At 40.5% G+C, this 16403-nt stretch overlaps 1 protein-coding gene across 3 annotated transcripts in view; it reads left to right on the top strand.

Annotated features, from left to right (window-relative positions):
* LOC147440929 (uncharacterized) overlaps positions 1–15045 on the top strand; it is a 70209-nt gene extending 55164 nt beyond the window's left edge. The window contains exons 4-5 of one of the 3 annotated variants that reach the window (XM_086482728.1): positions 13547–13644; positions 14683–15045. In XM_086482728.1, the coding sequence (XP_086338854.1) occupies positions 13547–13644; positions 14683–14699 (115 nt within the window). In that variant the 3' untranslated portion in view covers positions 14700–15045. The remainder of the gene's footprint in view (positions 1–13546; positions 13645–14682) is intronic. The other 2 variants (XM_086482727.1, XM_086482729.1) reach the window with 2 other exon arrangements.
* Positions 15046–16403: the final 1358 nt, after the last annotated feature.

The following is a 16403-nucleotide window of genomic DNA, read 5'->3' on the forward strand; positions in this document are numbered from 1 at the left end:
TCCGGGAATTGGCAATTAGCCATGCAGTCAGAGATGACATCTCTGCATAAAAACAAGACATGGAAGCTAGTTAAATTACCACAGGGCAAAAAGGCTCTACCTTGTAAATGGGTTTACAGGTATAAGATCACCGCTCATGATAGTCAGCCAAAGTACAAAGGAAGGCTTGTTGCCAAGGGCTTTAAGCAAGAACAAGGCATTGACTTTGATGAAGTATTCTCTCCGGTGGTTAAGATGACTACATTGAGATGCTTTCTTGCATTGGTTGCCATATTAGATTTGGTGTTGCACCAAATGGATGTCAAGACGGCGTTCTTGCATTGTGATTTAGATGCGGAAATTTACATGCAGCAGCCAGAAGGGTTTGTTGAGAAAGGCAAGGAAGATTGGGTATGCCAGTTGTTAAAGAGTCTTTATGGCTTAAAACAATCACCGAGGGCATGGTACCATAAATTCCACAAGTTTATGCTTTCTCAAGGCTACAAACGTAGTGAGTTCGATCACTGTCTATATACAAAGAAGGCTAAGGATGGCAGTTGGCTGATCCTTATTTTGTATGTGGATGACATGTTTATTGCTGGCAAGCACTTGGAAGAAATTTCAGCTTTGAAGTCAAAGATGGCAAAATCGTTTGACATGAAAGACATGGGTGAGGCAAGTCATATACTTGGTATGCGCATTGAGAGAGATAGATCAAAGAAGTTGATTTGGTTATCTCAAACAGAGTATATTGACAAGGTTTTGCAACGTTTCCATATGGAGAAGAGAAAGGCATTGAGTGTTCCATTTCCACCATATGTGAAACTTAGCAAACAAGATTGTCCTGTGTCTGAGGAAGAACAGGCTGAAATGGATAAGATTCCATATGCGTCTGTAGTGGGTAGTTTGATGTATGCAATGATTGCTACTCGCCCAGACATTGCATTTGCAGTGGGAGTAGTAAGTCGATACATGTCAAACCCAGGCAAGAAACATTGGGAGGCAGTGGAAGGAATATTGAGATACGTGAAAGCTACAAAGAGTATGCGTATATGCTATGGGAGTCAGGAGCTAAGTGTAAAGGTTTTTACAGACTCAGATTATGCAGGTGACTTAGACAACCGAAGGTCTACGTCAGGGTATGTCTTTACATTGGCTGGTGGAGCAGTATCATGGCGTTCTAGATTACAAGATTGTGTTACTCAGTCTACTACAGAGGCTAAATATGTTGCAGCATCAGAGGCATGCAAAGAATCAATTTGGCTTAATCGACTAGTAACAGATTTGGGAATCAAAGAAGAGATGCCTCTGTTATATTGTGATAGTCAAAGTGCTATACAATTGGCTCGCAATCCAGTTTATCACTCAAAGACAAAGCATGTGGATGTGAAGTATCATTTCATCAGGGAAATGCTCGAGGATAAGCAACTTCAGCTTGTCAAAGTTCACACCACAGAAAATCCTGCTGATCTACTTACAAAAGGACTTCCCTCACAGAGCTTTGCGCATTTTTGCAAGCAGTTAGGTGTAGGGTAGTACATCACTTCTCTACATCTCTTGTATATTAGCTTGTATAGTAGCTTCTCTCACACTTAAAGTACCACATTGGACTTTAAGTGGGAGGTTGTTGGGGTATAAAGCCCAATGTGGTCGCCCAGGTAATTGGGCGGGCCGCCAGGTATGTACACATATTCTTTTGTTAAAACCTAATAAGAACTCACTATGCTCTACACATTACAGTAGAGTGAGTTCATCATATCGTCGTGCTCTTCTTCTCGCACTCTCTCTCGCGTCGCACTTCCGCTCGTACTCCTTCATTTAGGTCCTCTCGTGCAAGAACCAAGTATCTCCTCTGCCAGAGTCCTAAAGGCATTGTGACTAGATCCACAACCCATTTATAGTGCATGGCTAGTGGATATGTAGGGTGCAATCCATCACGATGTCAAACATTTGAATACATTTGACAAGTTACACATGACTCTACCTACTGAGATACATCTTTATACATACCCTTCCACCAGTATTTTTCTTTCAACTTGGAGAAGGTTGCCCACACACCCCTGTGTCCTTCCCATAGACTCTCATGAAACTCTTGCATGAGCTTTACTTGAGTCTCTTTTTTACATATAACCCATTGTGGTGTAGCACCCTTTTGTTTAGGATGCTTCTACAAGTAACCATCCCTCAAAAAGTACCCATATTCTTTCCTGCATATCCTCTTGAATTCTTGTTCAGACCAATCATCCTGTTTTGTTAGAGTACTCAAGTAGCTTCCAATAGAAAGCCAATCACCTTCATAAAGATCTTTCAAGAACAATTCAAGTGAATTAGTCATGCAAACATTGTTACCTTTGACATGAGAGATAGAATAGAACTTTGTACCTACATCATCTCCCTCATCAATCATTTGTGACTCATCTTCATACCTTGTCCTTGATAGCATATCTGCCACTGTATTGTCTTTACCTGTAATGTGCTTAAACTCAGGATTTAAGGACTTAATGTAGGCAATCCACGGCAACATAGCAATGTTTGGTGTTGAGCAGCTTATAATCATCCCAAGAAGTGGTAGACAATCTGTTTCTACAACCACACATGCACCAATTAGGTACTCTTTCCCACTTTTCAAGGCTGTAACCATACCCCATAAGTCTCTCTTTATATGTGGATAGTTTCTTTGGTGAGCACCTAGTACCTTTGCTCCAAATCTTACCACATACCTTTGTCCTTCTTTGTCATCTTGTCCTATTGCCCATCCAATCCCTGTAGGACTGGTATCTACTATCACAATTACTGGCCTTTGACACTCATAGTCTACCTTTCTCAAAGTTGTTGCTGACTAGAGCAACTCCTTTAGCTTTTTCATGGATTTTACATGTGCTTCTGTCCATTTAAACTTTTGATTCTTTCTAAGCAGCTGATAAAGAGGATTAACTACATGTGCATAATGTGGAATCCAAATAACATAGAAGACACATGCTCCCAAAAACCTTCTAACCTCAGTGATGCTAGTGCATGTTTCTTTCATTCTTTGGATGGCATCTACCTTTGATGGACAAGGTTTCCTACCATATGGCCCGCACATGTGCCCCACAATGAGCACTTCTTTGACACCAAACATAGACTTTTTCCCTGACAATGTAAGATTCACTTCTTCCAACCTAGACAAAATTTTATCACAATCATTTATGTGATTTACCACAAACCTCCGACATCCCTTGAGATACAAAGCTTCATCTTTGTCACTTTCTTCACATCCTTTGATAGGCAAATCATCAATGAAAGGCATTGTGATTTGAGGAATAAAGTCACGTAAGACCTTATTCATCCCATTCATCATATGTGCAACCGAGTTGGTTGCCCCCTGTGGCAAGGTACACATCCTTAACAAACCCAAAGGTATCCTCATGGTTGTCAAGTCTCTGCTTTCAATTGCAAGCTGAAATTGATCATACCCTGAGTAGAGATCCCCCATTGAGTAGATTGCCCTCCCTGCAAACGCCTCTACAAACTCATCCACAATTGGACATGTACCTACATTTCTAATTGTCACCTTGTTCACTAGTTGCATATCTTGGATGAAGCGTAGAGAACCATTCTTCTTTGGAACTGTGAACCACCTGTTTGAGTATGGAGCACAAGAAGGCTCCGAGATTCCCATTTTGATTTTCTCATTCAGTAGCTCTACTAACTTTGGCAAATGAGCCTTTGGAACCGGAATAGGCCGCAGATTCCAAGGCACATGAGGTATTGTGAAAATTACCATAGGAGCTACAATAGAAGGATCAAATGCAAAAGCCTTATCATGCTTTGAAAGCATTTCTTTGAAGCACTTTGTCTCCTCCTGTGTTAGAAACTCTTCGCGACCAATCTGCAACTCTTGGAAAGACTCCTTTGTGAAGGTATGCCCAATCTTTTTAGGATTCCTCAAACTTGGTTGTAAAGAAGCCTGCTCAATCTTTTCCCTATTGTTGGGTGGTAAGGGTGAAGCTAATGGTTTCACCTTCTTTGCTACACTCTTGTATTTAGTTTCAACATGGACTTCTGTGCCAACTGTTTGGTTTTCTTTAAAGGCTTCTATTACTTGATACATTTCCATAGAGCAAACTTCCACAACTTCATTTTCAAGATGAAAACTAGACCCCATTATAGCATCAAGCTCATCCATAGTATCTACAAAAGAAACTTGTTCACACAAACCCAAAACATTTTCAGTAGGCTCTAGCAACCCACTCTTTATCATGCCTATTTGTACATTATGCACATATTGCCTCTCACATCTCTTCAAATCTTCAAGTTTTGTAAAACATATTGATCCATTCCTTGTTACCAAGGAGCTCATTGAGAAAGTTTCACCTATTTTTGGATCAGGCGAGACCCTTTTTCTTTCTGTACCACTGCAATCCCGCTTTACAATGGTACTTGGCCAAAACCCATCATTTCTCTATGATCATGAAACTCTTTGCTCACCTTTGGTAGAGGATGTTCTCTGAGGTTGTCACGGTTTCTTTCATGGTTTACACAAATTGTGAGAAATTGGACAGCTCATTTACCATCTTTGCTACATATCCTAGCATATGTTGAACCATCATCCATTACCTTTGTTTCCATTAGAACTCCCACAATGTAGGGTTGTCCAAGGATGAGATGATATGAAGATGTATCCTGTACAAAGAAGTTTTGGTCAATCTTTACATCACCTATTGTCACCTTCACACCTGGACATGCTGCATACAATTCACCGGATGAATTGTTTGCCACTTTCACCATCCAACCATGATCTGTGTCCATCGGCCATTTGCACTTGTTGTAGAGACTCTTTGACATTATGTTTATTTTTGAACCATAGTCAATCAAGGCAACAAATGGCTTTTCAAGATCACCTACCTTGACCAAAGTTCCTGTACTAGCCCTTGCCCAGTGACTTCGTGAATAGTAGCTCCTAGGAATAGCTTCAACTTCTTCATCATCATTTGAGAAATTCACTTGCTTCACTCTCCCACTAGATTGGTAGCATCCTACCACAGCTCCATCATCCTCCTTATTTTGCAGCTGCATTCCTTGTGTCTTCGAGGTTTCCCCTTCATCCTGTGGACGAGAAACTTCAGCAAGGGTTTTCCTCTTCCTCTTGATGATGTCAATGATCTCCTCATGGAATTCACGCTTTGCAATGCCAAGAAATTCTCCCAGAGTAAACTCAATCTTGCTATTCAAGATCCTTTCCTCCAAGAATTTCTTTAAATCTGTAGCAACCTCAATATCAGATTGTAGTTTATAAGTTGGACCTTTTGTCTTACCTTTTGTTGGCTCTTTCTTCTTTCCTGTTGTAGACTCCTCCATGAGTACTTCAGATGGAGATGCTCCTTTTGTTGAGGGTGTTTGAGAAAGCATTGAGTCGCTTCTTCCTCCACTTCTAGAAGCTCTTTTTGATGCTCCTTCATCAGCATTCTCACGTCTGCGCTTCTCTTCTACAATTGCCTCATTTTGTTGGCATTTTGTAATGTAGGCATGCACTGACAATGAGTCCACTGGATCATTCCATCCTGTTTCTAGACGTATGCAATCACCTGCTTCATGTAGAATCTCTTTTGTAAGCTTTTCCTTTTTAGGTAATTGCATGACATTTGGCCAAATTTGACCATGATGGTCACTCACCTCTTCATCACAAAAATGTTCAATTTTTACTCCATAAGTAGCTGCCTCAACTGAAAGGTGGCATGCTTAGTTGCCATATCTTCAACTAAGGTTTGCATTCCCCCCTTCCCAAAGTTAGTTCTCAAGGGTAGACCTGTCTCTCTTAAGTGTATTTTACCATCCTTAAAAAAGACAACATCTTTTGACAAAGCATCACTAAAATCATCACAATCCCTTCTTACATGGTCTGTACTATCACACCAAATATATCTATTAACAAACCCTTCTTTGGGCTGTTGTCTTTGCCTAGGAAGTGGCCCTGATGGTTGGCCTTTTTCTTCAAGCTTTGCAAGCTTCACCTTCAAGTCACGCATTCCCTTCACAAGCTCATCTAACATGGACTCATCAAACTTAGGAGCGATAAAAGTAGGCTTTACCATTTTGTCGGAAGTTGAGGTTGAAGGATTTGTAGTGTTTACTACCATCTTGTCCCTTCTTCTTTGTCGTTTGGCAAGCAACGAGACGGCACCTTCAACTTCATTCCAGTCGGTCTTTAGTCCTTGCTCAACATCTTTATCTTCAAGAAGAAGCTCCAAATTTTCTTGAAACTCTTTACCTGTGCAGCTTGTAAGAAAAGATATGTCTTCTCTGCATCTAGTGTGGCCCTTTCTGTCCTTGTGAGTTGTGCATAGCGCCGCTCAAATTCCCTAAGTAGCTATGTTATTGATAGTCCTTGCTTTGGCTTGACTACCCATTCTAAGAATGTCCTTTTGGTTACTCTCTCAGAGTCCTCCATGAAATATTCCTCCTTCAAAGCTACTTTGAGTTCTTCCCAATTTCTCCCATGCCCATCTTTAATTGCACTGACATGCTCTCTAATTTCTGGAGCAACAACTAGCTCAAATATTTGAATCATCTCACCTTCTGACATGCGATGCAGCTCCATCTCCTTCACATACTCGCGTAAGTACTTGGTTACATCTTTGCCATTGAATTGATCCATTCTGTTGACGACCGCTTGTATGGCCTTCGTTGCCGAAATCTCCCTTCTTTCAGTGTCATGTTGTTGTTGCATGAACATTGCAAAAGCTTGAAACATTTGCATTGTTGTTGGGTCAAAATGCATACCCTGTTGCTCAACATGATCACCCATGGTTACGCACAAACTCTCACCCTGGCAGTTTCACGTCGGGTTCACCAAAAATATGTCAAGAAGTAGGTGGTCTTGCCAGGAAGTCACCGGGCCTCTTGCTGTGAGAGTTTATGAGGAAGCTCAAGGGTTATGAGAAAGAGCTAAGATGTAGATAACATAGCTTCTAGAGCTAAAGAAGAAATGTATCCAAAGAAGCCGCTCACTTTTCCTTACAAACACACACGTGATGGAGAGAACTCATGAAAGATATCAAAACAAAACAAAAATGAAAACATTGAGATTACGATCATATCGTATCATGGGTAGGATAAAAGGGTTAATGGATGAGTTAATGATATTTAATCTTTGTTGTCCAAATAAGCTACAGATTGCTCTTTGGAACTGTAGCTTTGTGCTTACTATAATGTATATGTTTTGTCTAGCGATGGGGATTAGTTGTGAGTACAAATCCTCTTGATTCATAATAAAATAACGACACTCACATCAAAAGAGAAGTTATAGTCAATAATAGGTAGTATGATGGGATCTGGTGAGAGAAGTATTTCGTTGAGCCTTTCAGGAACAAATAGAAACATTATGCGTTGCTGAAAGTGAATCTTTCGACTAATCCAAATGTTGACCCTAATAGATTGCACAGAATGGAAATGAAAGAAATCACCTCTATGTGGATTATGGTTATTCATCGATGATATACTTAGTATGTTCAAAGATAAAGGTGTGAAAGAAGTGAAAGGAGAAGAAGAAGAGAGTTTCTCTCCCAAGCCCTATTGTTTCCCTTAGGCAATAAGGATACTGCGGGGAGAGAAGTACCTGTAGCAAGGAGATTTTAGAGTTTGTGGAAGAGAATGAGAACCTTAAGAGAGAGAGATGCTTGTGAAAGATGAAGATATGGTTACTAACCTTGTGCACATAATTGTTTCCCGCAAGAAGGTTGTGCCCGTTACATTGACAAGATTGCTGCTTGAATACCTTCCAATGAAACAATTAGGACACAACAAGAGAGATGAAAGGAGGAGTAAAGATAGAATTAGAGATAGATCTAAGTGTGGTGGTGGTATTAAAGATAAATAATGAGAGATAGAGAAGGAGTTAAAGACAAGTATTGGACTAAATATGCAAATGAAAGAAAAACTAGCAACATATATCTTACATGAGAGCAATCGCACCACCTTAATGGAGAGAGAAGATGAGGCAAGACTTCAACCTTTCTTCAAGAGAAAGTGTGGCACTAAGATGAGTGTGACACTATGGAATTGAGCTATTCTCACTCACTCCTAACTTTTTCCCAATGAAGAGAAGGTTGTCCTTTTTATAGGTGAGGGAGCCATGTTTTACATAATCACTTGATTAGGCTAAAGAGTTAGCCCAAATCAAATGTTCTTTGGATATTTCTTAAAATGGAAAATATTATGACTCAAAATATCATGAAATTCATAATTTTTAGTCGTTGAGGCTCCATGTGGGTGCATGATGTATGTGGGCCCCACCTAGGCATCTTCTGTGTGGCTCCAGCAGGGGGTCCCAACTTGTGTGTCTTGTCCTTCAAGGCATCTTTGAGGTGTCACATTCACATGCTTATGTCTTTTATCCTCCAAATATCTTATTTTATGGAAAAAGACCAAGATTACCTCTTTTCACTTGATTCACCTGTTTACCATCTCTTCTTGCAGTGTAGTTGTGAGAGGGTTTTTCATTGGTTTCCCTGTAACTTTTGACCTGTAACTCGGATTGACATGCTTCAAAGGGAAAAATTGGCCTACTAAAAGAGCTTGACTTGGTTTTTGCCTTTTCTCCATGTCCATAGGTCAGGATTTTCAAATTGGGATGGTCCAAGAAGCTTTGGATCTTCCTTTTCATAAAGTCTTCCAGTGGGCCCTTCCCTCTTGTATGTATCCAAGAAGGTATGAATTATTGAAGGGTTATATTATTGAATAAATGTGAAAAGAAGAAAATAATTTATATATGGTAGGGTATAGTTGAGATATTAGAGGAAATATACAAATGCTTTTCCCCCAGACAAAAAGAGGCACAATCATTGATACTTCTCTTGCAGTACTTTCTAATAGTAATGTACATTTATATTACTTCAAAGGTAATACTAAGGTATGGTAGAAAGCTTTTATTTATGCATATGAGTATTATATGAAGTATACTTATGCATCAAAAAGTCACAAGATAAATCGTTTAATGCCCGTTCCCACTATATATGTGCCACAGCACGACAACGGTTTACAGACAGTCGTCCCAGATGTCTGGTAAATGGGGAATCACAATAGTGTATAACATTGGTGAGGAATCAACAATGTCCGAAATAACCATCGTGGTTAACTTGGAAAAATCCGCAAACGTCCAAACCAAGCCATGACCTTTATTGGTGATTAGTAGAGCCAAAAGTAATCTCATAGAGATAGTGCACATAGAGTGCAAAATGCTTCATAAGCAACAAGCTGAGGAATATGCATGCCGTTCCAAATTAGCCTTTGCTAAACACTAGGGCCCATAACACCTAGTGTGCATGCATTTGGCAAAAACTAACCCGAACCTGTATATCCATAATGATCCTTGCCAATACTTATGGCAAATCTGATGCGCCTAGCACGCATTAAAAGGAATGTAAATAGTTCTGAAAGAAACTAAATACTTTTAGTTGCAATCTTTTGCAAGCCTTGCTGAAACGTCTAAATCACAATAGACGGTGAAACATTGATCACTTCTAGGTACAGATAATGAAAATTTTTCATTAACAACTTATAGCCGTGTTATATGTATAAACAACCATCTGTAATGTTGTTTAGCAGTACTTGTACCTTAACAAGTCATTCTAAGTATCCGACAATTTCTGGCCACAAATTGCTCATGATACGTCGTGCTAAAAATGGTGTAGAAAACAAATGTGACCAGCACCTAGGGACTTTGCCGTGACACATAATTGAAATAATGGCGCCAGTGTCAGTCCAGAGACTCGTATTCTCCACATGTGGAATATGTCTCATGTAAGGATGTGTAAAAAAAAACATCCTTCAAGTACAAGATGTACTTGTGTGTGGAGGTAACTGCAAACACTCTACGACGGGAGTGAGAGGGACCCTCATTAGTCTTGCTCCACTGGCTAAACCGAACTCCTTGAGTTCCTAGACCGTGTTGTATCCCATGTGACAACATGTGCCAAAGTGAACCCTACAAGTAGGTTCGTAACTACATAAGGCAGAAAGATAGATTGGACACTTGGCCCAAAATACTTTGTTGCCGACATGCCCTTGGCATGGGTCTGTACTATTCAAGCGTACGTAGACGTCTTGAAACACCGAGCAAAGCATACTAAACATACCAAATCAGTACACTTACCTGTATGCAAATGGAGAGGAGCATGTCCCCTACCTAAAAAACAAACAGTATTGCACTGGGAACCCTGGTTGTTGCCTTTGCAACCCAAGCCCTTGAATTAGAATCTACGTAGTCAAACCTCTTGGTAAGACTCTTTGTAGAAACTGCTCAACTAGCACATAACGGTAAACAACATAGTCAACCATGTACAGAATGATTGGAATCAACTTGAGAAGTGTGTCCGTCTGCTACCGTGTGTGGTAGATTGCAGAATTCTTTCCTTGAAAGTATAACTGGGAGAGATCAACTGTGATCCTCAATGCAGATCAAACTGTGATCCTTAATGCCTATGGGGTGATGTAACAATCACCCGTCGGGTATTATCTCAAAACAGTATGTCCATAGACACGCCGTAGTTCCACACAAGTGAACTGCCGAGCTCTTATGGACAACCATGCTGTCACAACTGATTGTTGCGACTATACTCCGTGGTAGAGAGCAACTGGTGTGAGTGTAAGATTATCAAAAACTCACTGGAGCGTCGCACTAAAAACATGTAGTGCAAAAATGACACCCTAAATATCCGTAATGACAAGACGCTTTCTTGTCAATTAACATCAATGTGTACTCCACTGGGTAGTGCTGTTCGATCTTGAGAACAATCTTCCAAGGAATACCAACAAGTGGATCGTATCCTAGGTTTAACACTGGCTCTTAGCCTGTTTGGCTCATAGCCCTTATGCAAAATAGTGTTCAATCGATGAACCGATGAAGACTAATTTGAGTAGCATCTTAGCCACGTGCTAGCTGTGAGTTAGATCATCTTGGCTCAAGCTGACTCATGAGCAGAATATGTATCAAAAGCTTCTTAGAAGAGTTTCGTTATTCTTGAAAGAAATAAGAAAAAGAGAGAAAAGAAGAGCATGCTGGGCTGAGGAACTTTCCTTAAATTTGTAGAATGTGTGCTCTTAGACATCTTATGCCTGAATTGTTTGCACAGATGGATGGAGCTAGGGAGATGCCAATAGAGGAGGAACACTTAGATCCACAACCCAACCTAAATGAGAACTTTGTTGTAGAAATACCTGTTAACAAGTTGGGACAATACTTTGAGAGTGATGAATCCAATGCGACCATACCAATCACTACCAAGGGATTAACACTAAAGGAAATCCTTGATGGTGGCACTGGGGTTAGCATTGTGACTAAAAATTGCTGGGAAACTATGGGAAGACCTCACCTTGGGACCACAACCATAGTAGTAAAGATGGCCAATGGTCTGTTGTTAAACCTATTGGGATGCTAGAAGATCTTAAGATCAAGGTCTTTGGACACAAAATAAGAAATACCTTCATTGTTATGGATTTCTCCGAGCACACTATGACATTTGAGATGATCTTAGGACATCCTTTCATGGGGGAAGAAAAAATGGTGCATGACTGGTCTAAAAACCATGTCTACTTGCAGTTCCAAGACTTTGTCATTCGAGTGGATCTTGTAACTGGTCAAGCACATCCTCTAGGAAACAGATTTATAATTGATCATAGATCTGACACCACAATTCACTTGGCCCCATTTCAGTATTGTTAAACATGTAAAATGGACACTGATGTTGGGGAATATTCTCCTTATATGGATGTTCTACGTGGGATGACTGAATCTGACAATGTGGATTGGGTCCACCTAGCAGCAACCATAGACACTTGGGGAAACAGGGGGATGACCTGGGTAACACCTGAGGGGGATGAAATGCCACCACTTGTGCCTTTAAATATGATAGAAGTAATACATATAGCTTCTATTGACCTACAAGATGCAAGCTTGACTAACATTGGAACTAGTAGTGTCTCACAAGACTATAGCCCACACATTTCGCAGTTAGAATCATCAATTGAAATTGACTCTGAGGACAAATAATCTGAGTTGAATCTTAAAGAAAATGTCGGGACAAACCATTCAGGGCCCAGTGGTACCCTAGATGACAATCTATCCAATAGAGAAGAAGACACGAGTAGCGATTCATCTAGTGACTCTTCACTAGAGATCGGTCGTAATCAAAAATTAGACAAGAAGAGTAAGAGATATAAGAGGCGACATTATCGAGTAAATGTGCGTGCTAGAATAAGTGAAAAGAAATCTACCGCAGAATGGCTTATTTATATAAGGGTATGTGATGCTTATTAGAAGCTGGTAGATAATTGGGGTGAATAGCTTCAAAGCGTTATGTGGTGTAGTCCACAACCCATTGACATCGCACATCCGTACCGTAAGGAGACGACAAAATCAGAGTTAGCTCAACAACAAAAGGAAGTGGAAGTGAAATCAAATTCCACATAACAAAAAGACCCCACAGACTTACACCCTGCACCCGATCATTACAAATCATGCACCACGGAGGAGTGTAAGGTTGTGTATACAAAGGCTCAAAGAAAACCTATCAATAGAGACAATGGAGTCTATGATGGTCTAGCGATAGTTAAGGAGATAGAGTTAGCAGACCCAGGAGGAGAGTCCAAACCTGTTTTCATTGCCCAAGATCTAACAGGAGACTGAGAAGTATGTACTTAAAGAACTTCTCAAGGAATTCAAGGATATATTTGCTTGGACATATCATGATATGAAAGGTGTTCCACCTTCAGTGGTGCAACACACAATCCCCGTGAATAGCATGGTTAAACCAGTTCAGCAACAACCCTACCCAATGAATCCTAAGTATGCAAAGATTGTTCAAGAAGAAATTGAAAAGCTTGTCAAAAAAACAAAATTAAAAAGTAAAAGAGCAAGAGCCAGCAAACTAAAATCTGGAAACCTACGAGTTATATACATAACACAAAATCATCAAAACACATTATGCACAAAGACACAATCTTTTGACACAACCCTTATAATATTTGCACTCTAACCATCATCTATCTGTGTGTACAAATATGGCTAGTACGATAGAGTCATCCACTCCTACCTTGGGTGAGAGGTACCCTCTCTACTTTGCACAAGTGTTTCACATAGTCTACCCAGTGCTTGCATGTGAGTGGAATTTGGTAGATATGCTAGCGTGTGAGAGTATGGCCGATATGTCTCTTGACCACGATTGACCATACTTAGTAGAGGACGTCTCTCCGATTGTACAAACTTACCCTTTTAACCAAGATGACCATAGATGTCTAGTGATGTTCTTAGTGAACATTTGTGCCTCTAATGATGAGGAAGAGTTACATGATTACACGGATGGCACATATGGTTTCACGGATCATGACTTTGTTTTTCTCAACGATGATGAGGGTAGGGGTTTAGTATTAGGATTTCCCCCCAATCTCTACAATATTCTATTCCCTTGACTCTCTTGGGGGAGTGCAAATAATTAGGTTAGGGTTCCTTATGTCGTTTGATTGTGTTCAATAAGGGTTTGTGCCTCTTCCCACTGATGTGCCTCTTAGAGGTATTCTTTGTGTTTTCTAGTATGTACAAGAACGTGTTGCTGTTGATAGGATATGGACCTTCATGGAATCTTTCTCTCTTTCACTCTTCAAATCAAGCACGATCATCAACACAAACAGGTATTTCTTGACCATATGCATTGTCCATTGTCTTTGTTTTTGCATCCATGATTGTCTGCTTTAAATGTGATTGGTAGCACAATATTTCGCACATTTGCTTAGATTAAACATTAGATTCTATATAATTTTCTGTCATAATCCCTTGTCTAGGTTTCAGAATCAAGCAGTCTGACTAAGCTGGTTTGACCAAGTTAGGAGTTAAAGATCTTCTATTAATATGATGGGGAATCCTTCCTAATAGTCAATGGTTACTTTAGGTTCTTAATCCAATTTAGGCAACATTGTGTGCAATGTAATAGGGCTTTCTAGTGGGCTTAGTCTCTATTGACCTTTAGCTTAAGTATTATAAAGGGAGTTTACTAATGTTATGAGCCTGGGGAGGGTAACAGTAAGTTACAAAATTAAAATGTTGAAAACGAACAAATTAAAAAAATCAAAAGTGCCACAATGTAAAATCTTATGTCGGAAGAGAAATCCCAGCTTGATTTGGTACTTCACTCACATGTATCATCTATGGTACTAGAGCCCTAGAGGTTCCCAGTGTGGGCGCTTTTCCTTGAAAATAAAAAAACCCAAGCCATACAAAATAAGTACACACATCAAAATTGAGTCAATGTGAAAAGACCTTGGGGGGTCAAAGAAAAGGAAATAAGTCGGGCGATGATTTCATGAGCAATTCCTTTTATCGTAGCTTAACTACAAGGTCTTCTAGGTATAGCCTCTAGTCAGCCCTCGAACATAAAATACTTGGCTCTCGCAATTAAACAGCTTAATTGACCAAAGAAAATTGAGAAGATTGCCCATGGTATTAATAGTTTATCTCTAGTGCCTTTCAATCGTTAAATTAGTGACCCTAGACTTGTTTAATTTTTTACCTTTACAATTGTTTATGTGTTTGATTATATTATAGTTTAATGTTTATTGTTGATAGATTGTTTAATATTTTGTTACCAATCAATTTGTCTGTCTACAATTGCAAATGCTTTTTAATTGTATATGAGAATGCAATTACTGTGCCAATTTTGGTTGATTTTGCAGTGATTGGAGAAGGCTAAGGACATTCAATCTCGGATGCTCTTCCACCTCGACGAACGTACTTCATCTCAATAGCTTTTGAGGACGGAATCTACATCAGGAACGGGGACTGCCATTAACCCTCACGGACACCCTATCACCTTCCATGGACGCATATTATTTATTTGATTGAGTCATGGACCGGGCTTGTCGGTCCAATAGGTGTGTAGGTGATGGTCAATGAGAGATGCACCACTTATCTTATTTTTACCGAAGTTTTGCAACGACCGACCAGTGTGAGCGTCCATGTGTGAATGGGCCAAACTCTTATAAAAGGTCCATTTGACCTAAAAATCTTCATTCTCTGAGTTGTAATCTAAGAAGTGATGTTGCTCCATCTCTGTATCCTTCTCCTTTGTGTATGTGTGTGTGTATGCTAGAGAGAGAGAGAGAGAGAGAGAGAGAGAGTGATCGAGCAGTGTGGCGACATCGGCGGTGGTGAAGCGGTAGAGCGCGGCATCGCAGGAGCTCCTTCTTCTTTGCAGCACAGGATCCTTCACGACGGAAGCATTGAGAGGTGAGTGACACACCATTGTTCTTTGAGCTTGCTAGGACTCTCTAGCTGTGTGTTTGCAGCCTTTTGAGGCTTGCACACAGTGCACAGGCACGTTCCCAACCTTCAATGCATACGGGAAAGCGTACAAAAGGGGACGTGTTCTGTGGAATGAGAGAGAAAGGGAAAGTGAGAGAGAGTTGATGGTCAGGCAAAGCAAATGGGCTCAAGCCAGACGAACAAAGCTAGAGTGAGAGGGAGAGAGTTCAAAGGCAAAGGACGTGGCCGGGAAAAGCAAAGGGGCAAGGCCGGTCAAAGGGGAGGAGTCATGTGGAGCTGTGAGAGAGAGAGAGAGAGAGAGAGATTAGAAGCTTAACTGATGTGGCGGCCATGCAAGGATGCCTAAAATGAGTGGGCCAAATGGGTGCAATGTAAAGAGATGCCATTTTGAGCTCAAGATTGATTGTACAAGGGGAGAAAAACACCCAATTTTTTTATTTTGGGCTTAGCTACTCCTATAAAAGGAGAAGCACACAATTTGAGAGGGTTCTTCTTTTTGGGCCAATTTTGAGGGTTAATGGGGGAGCTTTTTGGGGAACCGACAGCAGAAGCAAATTCTGGAGCTTGAGAGCAGTTGGAGAAGACAAGGGAAGGGAAAAGGAAAAGCATCAAGAGCACAAGGATGGCAGTGCACTTTGAAGGAGTTTCCTGATCCGAGGGTTGCAATTCGAAGGGCATATTGAAGCGGGCGTATGCAACGGAATTGTAAAAGAGCAGTCAAAGATCTTAAGATGTATCTGTTGTAAGTTGTCAGCATCTCTTGAGTCTTGAATCTCTATTTCTTTTTGTCGTATCAATTACTAGAGTTCTTATTTGCAATCTTCTCTCTCTTAACCTCTATTTAATCACCAGTATTACGTGTATTAAGCCATTAATCAACTCTATCTGCACTCTTTTATCCGATGTTTGAGCGTGTGCTAAGCTCTTGTCTACAACCACTGGCCTGCTAGGGTTGAGGGCTATGGAGGGTGCAGGTGGGAGGCCATGGCATGCATCAGAGAGCGAGAGAGAGAGAGAGAGAGAGAGAGAGAGAGAGAGAGAGAGAGAGAGAGAGAGAGAGAGAGAGAGAGAGAGAGAGAGAGAGAGAGAGAGAGAGAGAGAGAGAGAGAGAGATCGACTCAGCTTGCAAAAA

Source organism: Adiantum capillus-veneris, chromosome 15 (genome assembly GCF_014529385.1).
Source record: "Adiantum capillus-veneris isolate H3 chromosome 15, ASM1452938v2, whole genome shotgun sequence".
Taxonomy (NCBI): Eukaryota; Viridiplantae; Streptophyta; class Polypodiopsida; order Polypodiales; family Pteridaceae; genus Adiantum; species Adiantum capillus-veneris.